This window comes from Coregonus lavaretus (assembly GCF_964263955.1).
Source record: "Coregonus lavaretus genome assembly, chromosome: 24".
Classification (NCBI taxonomy): domain Eukaryota; kingdom Metazoa; phylum Chordata; class Actinopteri; order Salmoniformes; family Salmonidae; genus Coregonus; species Coregonus lavaretus.
Window position 1 is genome coordinate 18,437,247 of NC_140011.1, and position 14,254 is coordinate 18,451,500.

At 49.0% G+C, this 14,254-nt stretch overlaps 1 protein-coding gene across 1 annotated transcript in view; it reads left to right on the forward strand.

Annotated features, from left to right (window-relative positions):
* The window catches only part of LOC311100257 (neural proliferation differentiation and control protein 1-like), a 52,634-nt gene that overhangs the window by 21,337 nt on the left and 17,043 nt on the right, over positions 1-14,254 (forward strand). The window contains exon 2 of the mRNA XM_084141100.1: positions 9,827-9,976. Coding sequence (XP_083997226.1) covers positions 9,827-9,976 — 150 coding nt within the window. The remainder of the gene's footprint in view (positions 1-9,826; positions 9,977-14,254) is intronic.

Genomic DNA, 14,254 nt, shown 5'->3' on the forward strand with positions numbered 1-14,254 from the left:
ACACCTCGTTCAATCTTCTCAGGACGTTGAAGGGCCCCACAAACCGCCGACCCAGCTTCCGGCAGGGCAGGCGGAGGGGCAGGTTTCGAGTCGAGAGCCAGACTCGATCTCCCGGTGCGTACACCGGTGCCTCACTGCGGTGACGGTCGGCGCTCGCCTTTTGGTGACGGATGGCACGCTGCAGATGGACATGGGCAGCGTCCCACGTCTCTTCCGAGCGCCGAATCCACTCGTCCACCGCAGGGGCCTCGATCTGGCTCTCGTGCCACGGAGCCAGGACCGGCTGATAACCTAAAACACACTGGAAAGGTGTTAAGTTGGTGGAGGAGTGGCGGAGAGAGTTCTGGGCCATCTCTGCCCAGGGGATGAACCTCGACCACTCCTCCGGCCGGTCCCGGCAATAGGACCTCAAAAACCTACCCACATCCTGGTTGACTCGTTCCACCTGCCCATTACTCTCTGGGTGGTACCCCGAGGTAAGGCTTACCGAGACCCCCAACCGTTCCATGAACGCTCCCCAAACTCTGGAAGTGAACTGGGGACCTCGGTCAGACACAATATCCTCGGGGACCCCATAGTGCCGGAACACATGGGTAAAGAGAGCCTCAGCGGTTTGTAGGGCAGTAGGGAGACCCGGCATGGGAAGGAGACGACAGGCCTTAGAAAACCGATCCACAACGACCAATATGGTGGTATTTCCCTGGGAGGGGGGTAGGTCAGTTACGAAATCCACCGATAGGTGGGACCATGGTCGTTGTGGAACGGGCAGGGGATGTAGCTTACCCCTGGGCAAATGTCTAGGCGCCTTACACTGGGCACACACCGAGCAGGAGGAGACATAAACCCTCACATCCCTGGCTAACGTTGGCCACCAGTATTTCATGCTAAGACAGTGCACGGTCCGGCCAATACCTGGATGTCCAGAGGAGGGTGATGTATGAGCCCAATAAATAAGACGATTGCGGACCTCGAGCGGAACGTACGTCCGCCCCACAGGACACGCGGGGGGAGTAGGGTCGGTACGCAGTGCCCGCTCGATTTCCGCATCGACCTCCCATACTACCGGAGCCACCAAACAAGATTCCGGCAATATGGAAGTAGGCTCGTTGGACCTCTCCTCCGTGTCATACCGCCGGGACAGTGCGTCTGCCTTAACATTCTGGGACCCAGGGATGTATGTGATCTTAAAAACAAATCGGGTTAGGAACATATTCCACCTAGCCTGACGAGGGTTCAATCTCCTAGCTGCCCGGATGTACTCCAGGTTACGGTGATCAGTTAGAATGAGAAAAGGGTGTTGAGCCCCCTCAAGCCAATGCCTCCACACCTTTAGGGCTTGGACTACGGCTAACAACTCCCTATCCCCAACATCATAGTTGCGCTCCGCCGAGCTGAGCTTCTTCGAGTAGAAAGCACAGGGGCGGAGTTTAGGTGGCGCGCCGGACCGCTGTGACAGGACTGCCCCAATACCGGTCTCGGACGCGTCCACCTCAACCTGGAATGGTAAAGAGGGATCCGGATGCGCCAGCACCGGAGCCGAGGTGAACAGGTTCTTAAGCTTGATAAATGCCCTGTCCGCCTCAGCCGACCACCGCAAACGAACCGGACCCCCCTTTAGCAGGGACGTAATGGGAGCTGCAACCTGTCCAAAACCCCGAATAAACCTCCGGTAGTAATTAGCAAAACCCAAGAACTGCTGCACCTCTTTTACAGTGGTTGGAGTTTGCCAATTACGCACGGCCGATACCCGGTCTACCTCTATCTCCACACCAGCCGAGGACAACCGATAACCCAAAAAGGAGACGGACTCCTGGAAGAACAGGCATTTCTCTGCCTTGACATACAAGTCATGCTCCAACAGTCTTCTCAATACTTGGCGCACCTGGGCTACATGCTCGGCTCGTGTAGAAGAGTACACCAGGATGTCGTCGATGTAAACTACTACACCCTGCCCATGCATGTCCCGGAAAATCTCGTCAACAAAGGATTGGAAGACTGACGGTGTCACGATCGTCTAAGGATGAGGACCAATGCGCAGCGTTGAAGGCGAACATCTTTTATTATATAAATGATCACACGATCAAAATAACAAACGAAAACGTGACGTCTACAGTTTAACACAACCCAACTAGAACAAGAAACCACAAACACCACGTGAAAGACAGATAGTTAAATATGGCTCCCGATCAGAGACACCCAGCAAACACTCGTTGCCTCTGATTGGGAGTCACTCAGCCCAACATAGAAATATCAAACATAGAATTTCACACCCTGGCTCAACATAACATTGTCCCCAGAGCCAGGGCGTGACAGTACCCCCCCCCCTAAAGGCGCGGACTCCGGCCGCGCCAAACAACCACAACAGGGGAGGGACCGGGTGGGCACTCCGCCTCGGCGGCGGATCCGGCTCCGGATATGACCCAGGCACGGGTTGTGCTGGACTGACGACGCACACCCCTGGCTTGATGCGTGGAGGAGGAACGGGCCGGACCGGGCTGACGAAGCGCACCCCTGACTTTGTGCGGGGAGCAGGAATGAGCCGGACCGGGCTGACGACGCGCACCACTGACCTGGTGCGGGGAGCTTGGATGGGCCGGACTGGGCTGGCGACGCGCACCACAGACTTGGTGCGGAGAGCAGGAACGGGCCGGACAGGGCTGACGAAACGCACCATAGACTTGGTGCGGAGAGCAGGAATGGGCCGGACCGGGCTGGCGACGCGCACCACAGACCTGGTGCGGAGAGCAGGAACGGGCAGAGCCGGGCTGACGAGACGCACCACAGACTTCATGCGGGGAGCAGGAATGGGCCGGACTGGGCTGGCGACGCGCACCACAGACCTGGTGCGGGGAGCAGGAACGGGCCGTGCCGGACTGACGAAACGCACCATAGACTTGGTGCGGAGAGCAGGCACGGGCCGTGCCGGACTGACGACGCACACCACTGGCTTGGTGCGGGAAGCTTGGATGGGCCGGACTGTACTGGGGACACACACCACTGGCCCTACACCGGGATCTGGAACGGGCCGGACCGGACTGGCAACACACGCCAGTACCTCTCGCCGTGCCTCTACTTCCTCCATCCCCTCTTCGACCAGTGGCCCCCGTAACCCGGCGGCCTTCTCCGGCAACCCACTGGGCCGCTCTATCGCGGCCTCCTGCTGGTCCGACGTCGTGAGCCCCCCCCTAAAAATTTTCGGGGCGTCTCTCCTACCCGTGGACCAGGTCTCCATGTCCCTCGCCAGCCTCTCGCCCTTCTGCCATAATGTCAAGCCCTTCTCTTCCTCACTCGGCTTGACCCAGTCCAGGAGGCGAAGGAGATCTGTGAGGGATCTCCCTGGCGATGGCTCCTGGACACGCTGCTTGGTCATATCTTGGTGGTTTCTTCTGTCACGATCGTCTAAGGATGAGGACCAATGCGCAGCGTTGAAGGCGAACATCTTTTATTATATAAATGATCACACGATCAAAATAACAAACGAAAACGTGACGTCTACAGTTTAACACAACCCAACTAGAACAAGAAACCACAAACACCACGTGAAAGACAGATAGTTAAATATGGCTCCCAATCAGAGACACCCAGCAGACACTCGTTGCCTCTGATTGGGAGTCACTCAGCCCAACATAGAAATATCAAACATAGAATTTCACACCCTGGCTCAACATAACATTGTCCCCAGAGCCAGGGCGTGACAGACGGAGCATTCATTAACCCGTATGGCATGACGAGATACTCGTAATGACCCGAGGTGGTGCTAAATGCTGTCTTCCATTCATCCCCCTCCCTAATGCGCACCAGATTGTACGCGCTCCTGAGATCCAACTTTGTGAAGAATCGCGCTCCGCGTAATGATTCCGTCATCGTCGCAATCAGTGGCAGTGGGTAGCTGTATTTAACTGTGATCTGATTGAGACTACGATAATCAATACACGGGCGCAATCCCCCGTCCTTCTTCTTCACAAAGAAGAAACTCGAGGAGACTGGGGAAGTAGAGGGCCGTATGTATCCCTGTGCCAAGGACTCGGCTATGTATGTCTCCATAGCCGCTGTCTCCTCTTGAGACAGGGGATACACATGACTCCGAGGAAGAGCCGCTCCTGTTTGGAGATTTATCGCACAGTCCCCCTGTCTATGAGGAGGTAGCCGTGCTGCCCTCGATTTGCTAAACACGAGTGCTAAATCCTCATACTCGGGGGAAATGCGCAGTGCGGGCCCTTGGTTCGGACTCTCTACCGAGGTCGCCCCTACGGAAACACCTAGACATCTCCCTACACACTGAGCAGACCACTCCATAAGAGCCCTCTGTTGCCACGCTATAGTAGGATCATGGGTGCTCAACCAGGGAAGGCCCAACACCACGGGATACGCAGGAGAGTCAATCAGATAAAACTGAATGCTCTCCTCATGACCCCCCTGCGTCGTCATAGTCAGTGGTGCTGTGACCTCCCTGATTAGGCCCGACCCCAACGGCCGGCTGTCTAGTGCGTGGACAGGAAATGGATTGTCTACCGGCCGAAGGGGAATCCTTAACCTACTACAAAATGCCCGATCAATAAAGTTCCCAGCTGCGCCTGAATCTACTAGCGCCTTATGCTGGGAATGAGGTGCCACCTGTGGAAACCTCACAGGAATGCTCATGTGACCAACAGAGAGCTCTGGGTGAGTGGAGCGTCTACTCACCTGAAATGACTCCCCAGTGCGGGGCCTGTTGTCACCTCTCCCAGGAGACCCTCCCCAGCACCTGGCCGCAGTGTGTCCTCCACGACCGCAGGTGGTGCAGTGGATGGCCCCCCTCGGGTTCCCTCTCCTCCTCTCTCTAGCGCCAGCACCCCCTAGCTCCATGGGAATCGGCTCGGGGGCGCTGGAGGGTGGACTGGACGACCCCCACTCGGGACGTCCGCGGGTAGCCAGCAGGGTATCCAGACGGATGGAAACGTCCACCAACTGGTCAAACGACAGGTTGGTGTCCCTGCAGGCCAGCTCCCTACGAACGTCCTCGCGTAGACTACATCGGTACTGGTCGATGAGGGCCCTCTCATTCCACCCCGCATCCGCCGCTAGTGTCCGGAACTCCAGTGAGAACTCCTGTGCGCTCCTCCTCCCCTGTCGGAGGTGGAATAGACGCTCTCCCGCCGCTCTCCCCTCAGGGGGATGATCGAAAACAGTCCTGAAGCGGCGAGAGAACTCCGCGTAGGTGATGGTAGCGGCGTCTATTCCCCTCCATTCGGCGTTGGCCCATTCCAACGCTTTGCCGGAGAGACAGGAGATGAGGGCGGAGACGCTCTCGTATCCCGAGGGCGCCGGGTGTATAGTGGCAAGGTACAGTTCTACCTGCAGAAGGAATCCCTGACACCCGGCTGCAGAACCGTCATATGCCCTCGGGAGTGAGAGCCGAATGCCACTGGGTTCCGGTACTGAGAGAGGAGGACTGGCCGTTGGTGATGCGATGTTGTAAGGGTCCTCAGAGTTCACCAAACGGCGCAGGGTGTTGGACACCTTGTCCATAGCGGTCCCGAGTTGCTGGATCATGGCGTCCTGGAAATTGATCCGGTCCAGCAGGGATTCGGGAGACGCCGCTGATCCTGCTGACTCCATGATGGTGTGTTGTTCTGTCATGAGCCGTCGTGGATGTGGTGGAGGAGTCAAGTGCAGGAAGCAGAGGTTAGTCCAACAAGACTTTTAATAGTGTCCAAAGTAAGTGTACAAGCCCCGACCTAGAAAACACGAAGAGGCGAGGAACATTACGCACACGCGTAAAACACTTCAACAAGGCAAAATAGACACGGAAAAATAAACACATATCAAACAACGTGGCAACGGACAACAACACACAAAACCCCTAGATTACAACATGGAACTTATAAGACACGTAATCAACACTAAAACAAACACAGGTGTGACAGACAGACAAAAGCAATGGAACACAGAAACATAGAGCGGTGGCAGCTAGTACTCCGGGGACGGCGAACGCCGAAGCCTGCCCGAACCAGGAGGAGGAGCAGCCTCGGCCGAAACCGTGACAGACAGGACACTGAGAAGGGCTGACAGACAGGCTGGAGTTGGGCGGCTCAGTAGGGCACTCCTTGAGAGAAGACACCAATATACAATTATTTCATACACACACACTTAATAATCAGATTTATACACACATACACACTGACATAAACACATACTCAGACTCTCTCACCCGCACGTGCACACACACACACACCATCATATACAAATCCAGACTAATACGATCATATGAGCAGATATACAGAATATATTTATCTTTCTCTCTCTTTTTCCCATGAGGGAATTTACATACACTCAAATTCTATCACATACAGACATCATCTCACATACACACCACCTAGACATGATCTTCTACAATAGGGAGTTTGATAGATGAGATGTGGAAGGATCAGAGGAGAGGAACATTAGGGAGAGTGGCACATGCCAGGCCAAAATACGAGAGATGACAAAGAGAGGGAGGGAGGAGGATAATATTAATTTAATCCAGGATGGAGGGATGGAGGAGGCTTGCACATGTGCATCCAAAGGCTATTGTGATACTGAGTAATTTGGCAGGATCGGTGAGAGCAGGGGAGACAACATTGCTAGGTTACCTTTCATTATCGAAACAATTAAGAATACATTTCAGAGACTTTATAATTTTGAGACAATGCCAGAATACCAGAAGAGGGTGAGGAAATGTGTGTGATTGTCTATTGTCATTCTGTGTGTGGTCCTTTTTTGTATGATACCAAATGGTATCACCTTGGTTTATCACGAGTACCTAGCCCTATGTTCTGAATTGGTCTTGTGACACAGGCACATGCACACATACTAACATGCATACACAAGCATGATCATACTCTCAAACATACACATCCAACCTTTCAGATGACACTTGCATCACTCAGACACACATCCCATACAGGCAACAGGATCAATGAGAGAGAGAGAGAGAGAGAGAGAGAGAGAGAGAGAGAGAGAGAGAGAGAGAGAGAGAGAGAGAGAGAGAGAGAGAGAGAGAGAGAGAGAGAGAGAGAGAGAGAGAGAGAGAGAGAGAGAGAGAGAGAGAGAGAGAGAGAGAGAGAGAGAGAGAGAGAGAGAGAGAGAGAGAGAGAGAGAGAGAGAGTGTCACGGTTTCGGCCGAGGCTGCTCCTCCTCCTTGTTCGGGCAGGTTTCGGCGGTCGTCGTCCCCGGAGTACTAGCTATCACCGTTTGATGTTTTCGATGTCTGTTTGGTTTTGTCTGATTGTGTACACCTGTTTCCTGTTTGGTTGATTATGTCTCCTATAAGTTTCTCGTTTGGTTAGTCTTGTGTTGTGTGTTATTGTCCGCCTGTCGGTAGGAGCTGCGTGTTTCTGCTCTGTTTATTTTGTTTGCGTAATCGCTCGCCTCTGTTTGTTCGAGGCCCGTGTTTTGTATTTGATCACTTGATGACTAGTAAAGTCTGTTGGACTAAGCCTCTGTGTCCTCCGCCTGACTCTCACACCACATCCACATCAGTTCCTGACAGAGTCTGTTTATGTCTGTCTTAAACTGAACAAAAATATAAACGCTACATGTAAAGTGTTGGTTCCCATGTTTCACGAGCTTGAATAAAAGATCCCAGAACTGTTACATACACACAAAAAGCTTATTTCTCTCAAATTCTGTGCAATTTTTTTTTTACATCCCTATTAGTGAGCATTTCTCCTTTACCAAGATAATCCATCCACCGTGTAGTTCTGCTACAGCCTCCGGTTGCCATGGAGGTCGTTATAGCAACAAATGCTGTAGCTCTGCAGCAGCCTAGGGGGCATGAGTTTCTATGAATACCCTCCTTCTGTACTATGCCCTCCTACCTGCCCATGCTTACTGTACCACTCTGCCTCTTTAAGCCCTGATAGGCTGCTAAGTCCATTATTATTCCTCCTGCAAAGAGCCTAGTGTGCCTCGGCAACAAAACACACCTGGTGACCCACTTTCTCAGTGTGTGTGTGTGTGTGTGTGTGTGTGTGTGTGTGTGTGTGTGTGTGTGTGTGTGTGTGTGTTTGTGTGTGTTTGTGTGTGTGTGTGTCTGTCACAGATTGGAGAATCACTCAATCACTCAGGCTGTCATTCAACCTGTCATACTGTATAATTCTGACGTCAGCAGAACTTCACGATCTAGGCCTTGAAGGTGCAGTTGTATATTCCTACATTGATTTTGATAGATGACAATGCTGGTTTGAAAGACTGCTTTTTCAATGTGCAGAGGCAATGGAAACAACAGCACGCTCAGTAAGTAGTTTTTTGCTATTAGAAATCCCTGTAAATTGTATACTGACCAAAAATATAAACGCAACATGCAACAAGTTACAGTTCATATAAGGAAATCAGTCAATTGAAATAAATTCATCAGGCCCTAAACTATGGATTTCACATGACTGGGAATATAGATATGCATCTGTTGGTCACAGATACCTTTTAAAAAAAGTAGGGGCGTGGATCAGAAAACCAGACAGTATCTGGTGTGACCACCATTTGCCTCATGCAGCGCGACACATGTCCTTCGCATAGTTGATAAGGCTGTTGATTGTGGTCTGTGGAATGTTGTCCCACTCCTCATCAATGGCTGTGCGAAGCTTCTAGATATTGGTGGGAACTGGAACACGCTGTCGTACACGTCGATCCAGAGCATCCCAAACATGCTCAATGGGTGACATGTCTGGTGAGTATGCAGGCCATGGAAGAACTGGGACATTTTCTGCTTCCAGGAATTGTGTACAGATCCTTGCTACATGGGGCAGTTCATTATCATGCTGAAACATGAGGTGATGGCGGCAGATGAATGGCACGACAATGGACCTCAGGATCTCGTCACGGTATCTCTATGCATTCAAATTGCCATCAATAAAATGCAATTGTGTTCGATGTCCATAGCTTATGCCTGCCCATACCATAACCCCACCGCCACCATGGGGCATTATTTTCACAACGTTGACCACAGGAGGTTGGTGGCACCTTAATTGGGGAGGACTGGCTTGTGGTATTGGCTGGAGCGGAATAGGTGGAATGGTATAAAATACATCAAACACATGGTTTCCAGGTGTTTGATGCCATTCCATTTGCTCCGTTCTGGCCGTTATTATGAGTCCTTCTCCCATCAGCAGCCTTCTGTGACGTTGACATCAGCAAACCACTCGCCCACACGACGCCATACACATGGTCTGCGGTTCTCAGGCAGGTTGGACGAGGCTGCTTATGGTAAAGAAATGAACAACAGCTCTGGTGGACATTCCTGCAATCATGCCAATTGCACGCTCTCTCAAAACCTGAGACATCTGTGGCATTGTGTTGTGTGACAAAACTGCACATTTTAGAGTGGCCTTTTATTGTCCCCAGCACAAGATGCACCAGTGTAATGATCATGCTGTTTAATCAGCTTCTTGATATGCCACACCTGTCAGGTGGATGGATTATGTTGGCAAAGGAGAAATGGTCACTAACAGGAATGTAAACAAATTTGTGCACAAAACTTGAAAGAAGTAAGCTTTTTGTGGATGTGGAAAATATCTGGGATCTTTTATTTCAGCTCATGAAACATGGGACCAACGCTTTACATGTTGGTTTATATTTTTTTGATCAGTGTACATAGTAAAAGTAAGTCTGCCACTGACTGGTGCGTCTACATGTCGTCTTGTTATCTCCAAGCAGCCTCTTTTGTCATGGCACCTGGGGGATAATGTCTCACGCACACTCCATACGAATCATGAAAACCATGATTCAGTATATGCTGTCAGAGGATGTGAGCAATAGAGTGTGTCGTCTAACGTATGTCTCTTTTTCTGCCCTCTCTCTTTCCATTTAGCTGGGGATAAGTGTCCGGACCACATAGACTGTGCCCGCGCGGGGCGGCACTTCTGCAAACCTGGCACATCCTACTGCGGTCCATGTCTCAATCCATTGGACGAGAACGAGGAAGGATTGTGTGTGGCAAGGAAGAGGCGCCATCACTATGGTATGTAGGTCTGGCCATTACACAGTCCACACACATTATGCACACACAAATGGCCCCGCAATCTCCATTATAATCAAGGTGATTTGGTTCATTTATGACAGATGTTATTGAATGTATTTGATGAAGCTACTTCAACAGATAGGGATTCAAGTTTAAAAAGGAGAGTTCTGCACAGGGTATTTTTCTATGTGCAGTGGACATCAATCATCTTCCCTGCCCTGGTTGTGGTTGCATCCCAAATGGCACCCTTTTCCCTACATAATGCACTACTTTTGACCACAGCCCTATGTAGTGCACTATGTAGGGAATAGGGTGCCATTTGGGACACAAGCCTGTGTCAAGCGACAGATCTCTAAGCATCCAGACATGGCTAAGGGGCTTTGGTCAAACACAGTCAAACTAAGTGGTTAATGAGCTAATGCAGAGATGCTGCTGTTTAATCGGAAGCCCTGCAGTGTGTGTGTGTGTGTGTGTGTGTGTGTGTGTGTGTGTGTGTGTGTGTGTGTGTGTGCCTTTGTTCGCGTTGCAGCCATGAGTAACTGCTTTAAGAATGGGTATAGTGAGCCACACAGTGACACAGACTGTGTACACCACTGGCCGCAGAGAAAAAGACAGGAAACCCTCACTCCTCCTCTTTCTCCTCCTCCTTCCTCGCTCTCTCAGCCCCCTCCTTGCTTACCACATTCACTCTCAATCTGCCTCTTCCTCTCATTCAATGCTCCTCTTTCCTTTACTCTTTTGCCCTTCCTATCCATTCCTCTCGATCTCTCATTCCTCTCTCTCCCTTGATCTCTCCATCCCTCTCTCTTTCACTCTGCATCGATCTGGCCTTATTTCTCCCTCTCTCTGTGTGCTATAGTCTAATCCCCCCCCCGCTGTCCACACCCAGCTAACAACAAACATTCCCACAACTTTAGAGAATGTTCTCTTAAGTCTCATTAGGTCATTAACGTTTTCGTAGGAATGTTCCAAGAGACCATTCCCTTAATGTCAAATAGAACTTACACAGAACGGTTGACATGGTTGGCATGTTCTCAGAACATAAGATATTAATGTTCTAGATATGTTCCATGGGAACGTTGCAAAAACATTCATGTGTCCAGTTTTCTGTGGGTTAAGAGAATATTCCATCAACATCCCACCAAACATACACAGAACATGGTTGCCATGTTTTCAGAACATAAGATAATGTTCTAGACATGTTTGATGGGAACATAGCAGGAATATTTCTGTGTATCAGTTGTCAGGACGTTGCCTGATGGTCCCCCCAAAATCACTGTTGCCGAGCCAATCAAGGCCCTGATCTGTGAACCACTGATACATTCATAGCTCTTTGTCTGTTGGCAAGGTTAGGGATACTCACACACACAGTGCTTTTAATTTACATATTTGACTCACTTTGATATAGATGATTACATTGTGCATGTTGATTTATACAGCAATTATTATTCATGTTCCTCATCTATGATTTGAACTCACAACCTCTTGGTTCACGGTACTCCGATCTTCCTGCTACACCTCCATGTCTGTGTCAAATATGAGTTAATCTGACTATTCTCTAATCATTGGTTTTATTTACTTATTTCAGCAATTTTTCTGTATAGCTTCTGTATAGTGGGACATGTTAACCTGTTTTAATGATACTCCTGAATCACTATGATCAAAACAAAAACATTTTTGAGTGTACTTTTAACAGAGCTGAGATTGACTTCAAAGTGCATTCACCCTATAGCTTTCAACTATCAAGTTGTTTCAGATCTACAAGTGCCTAGGGAGGAGGGGTTAGGGTTTATTCTGGACAGGGCCTAATTATACGGGCCCAATAAGCACATCCTCTAGAGATATTCCTTATTGGGACAGTGGTTAGGGCGTTCATCATTGGTGCTGGCGGCCTGGGTTCTAGACTCGATAGGGGAATCACCCTATTCTCACATTCTTAGCAGTATATGTAAATGTCATTATTTGGCAGAGGTTACAAAACACCTATCTAATTAAAATGAGTTTCTCATTGAAAGATGGGAATCTGTAGGAACTTTTATTGATCATAGTGATTCAGAAGTATTATTAAAACAGGTTAACATGCCCCACCAACATTAGTGAACTATACTGAAAGCCCTTAAATTGCTGAAAGAAGTCAATCAAATCAATGATGAGAATAGTCAGATTAACCGATACATGACACAGACATGGTGCCGTAGCAGGAAGATAGGCGTACCGTGAACCAAGAGGTTTTGAGTTCAAATCCCAGATGAGGACTGTTGAATAATAATTACTGTATAAATTAACATACACAATGTAATCATGCACATCAAAGTGTGTCAAATATGTAAATTGTAAAACTGTGTGTTTGAGTATCCCTAACCAGGGATCAGGGCCTTGATTGGCTTTGCAACGTTGTGGAGAACGTTTCTTTGGGACCATCAGCAACGTTCTGACAACTGATTCACAGAAATGTTCTTGCAACATTCCCATGAAATGTGTCAATAACATTAATGTCTTATGTTCTAAGAACATGGCAACCATATTCTGTGTATGTTTAGTGGGACGTTGATGGAATATTATCCTTTCCCACAGAAAACTGGATGCATGAATGTTCTTGCAATGTTCTCATGAAACTTGTCTAGAACATTAATACCTTATGTTCTAAAAACATGGCAACCATGTTCTGTATATGTTTGGTGGGACATTGATGGAATATTTTTCCAACCATCGTGAAATTGGACACAAGGGTTCTTGCAACGTTCCAATGAAACGTGTCTAGAACATTAATATTGTATAATCTGAGAACATGGTAACCACGTTCTGGGTATGTTCTGTTTGACATGAAGGGAATGTTCTCCTAACTCTAATGCTAAAACATGCTAAAAAGGTTCTCAGAAGGTTCCTGCTAACATAGATAGAATGTCCCCTAACTAACGGTAAACTGGACACTCAAACATTAGAGGAACATTGCGGGTAACATTACAAAAACGTTCTCTCTCCCTAGAATTGTTAGCTGGGCAGACACATGCAACCCCCGCACATGACCACCGCCTTTAATCACCCAGAGTACTGCATGTATCTCTCTCTCCTCCATCTCTCTCTCTCTCTCCCTCTCCCTCTGTCCCCCTATCTCTCCCTTCCATCTCTCTCCCTCTCTCTCTGTCACACTCTCTCTCTCTCTCTCTCTGTGTATGTAGTGTGAGGGCCAGGTTGGCCTTCGGGTTGTTGTGTGTTGGTGTGGTGCTGTGGTGTGGTGCTGTGGTGTGGTGTTGTGGTGTGGTGCTGTGGTGTGGTGTTGTGGTGCTGTGGTGGTGTGGTGTTGAGGTATGGTGTGTTGTGAGTGCTACAGACCACTGAGCTAGGTTAAGCCTCTTACATAATCCTGAGAGGGTGAGGGCCGGCTCGAACAGACTGACCCTGTAGGTGTAGGCAACCTAGCTCATCGTAACAGCGCCTATGTACAGGATTAGGTGTACTTCAATGGAGATTTACTCCAAATCAAAGCCTTACCTTTTACGTGCTAAACATATTTGTTCTTATTTTTAGCATCATTTTATGTCTTATTTCCATAGGACATATCCATTGAGGCAGGTTATGGATGTTTTTTCCAGTACGGATATAGACATGCGTGTTGTACACGGAGAGATAAACCCATCCAGACACAGTGGGACCAGAGATGGGCTTACTTGGGACCTAGAGAAGTAGAAACTGATACATTATTCAATCTGGCAGCCCGGATGTCTTAGACTATGCATGAGAGAGCAGCAGGATGAAAAGAGGAAGCAAACACACTCCACAGCAACATGTAATACACACATTTGCACAAACACACTCCACAGCAACATGTAATACACACATTTACACAAACACACTCCACAGCAACATGTAATACACACATTTACACAAACACACTCCACAGCAACATGTAATACACACATTTACACAAACACACTCCACAGCAACATGTAATACACACATTTACACAAACACACACTCATACATAAGCATACTTCGTCTTGTTTTCTTTTTCACAAGCACACACACACACACACACACACTGATACACAGATATGTGAGTGTAGGTGCCATGCTTTGTATGTTGGTAGGTACAATATGTATACTCTCAGAAAGGGAAGAGTAGTACTGTTATTCATTGGTTTTACAGTGGGCGCCATGATGGCCTGAGGAGCAGAGATGAGAGGGTAGGTAACTTCCAGTAGCTAGGTGAGTACAGTTAGTGAACAGTACTCTTTGTGTGTGTAGGACAAGCCTGTGTTTGACATCAAGGCGTACACT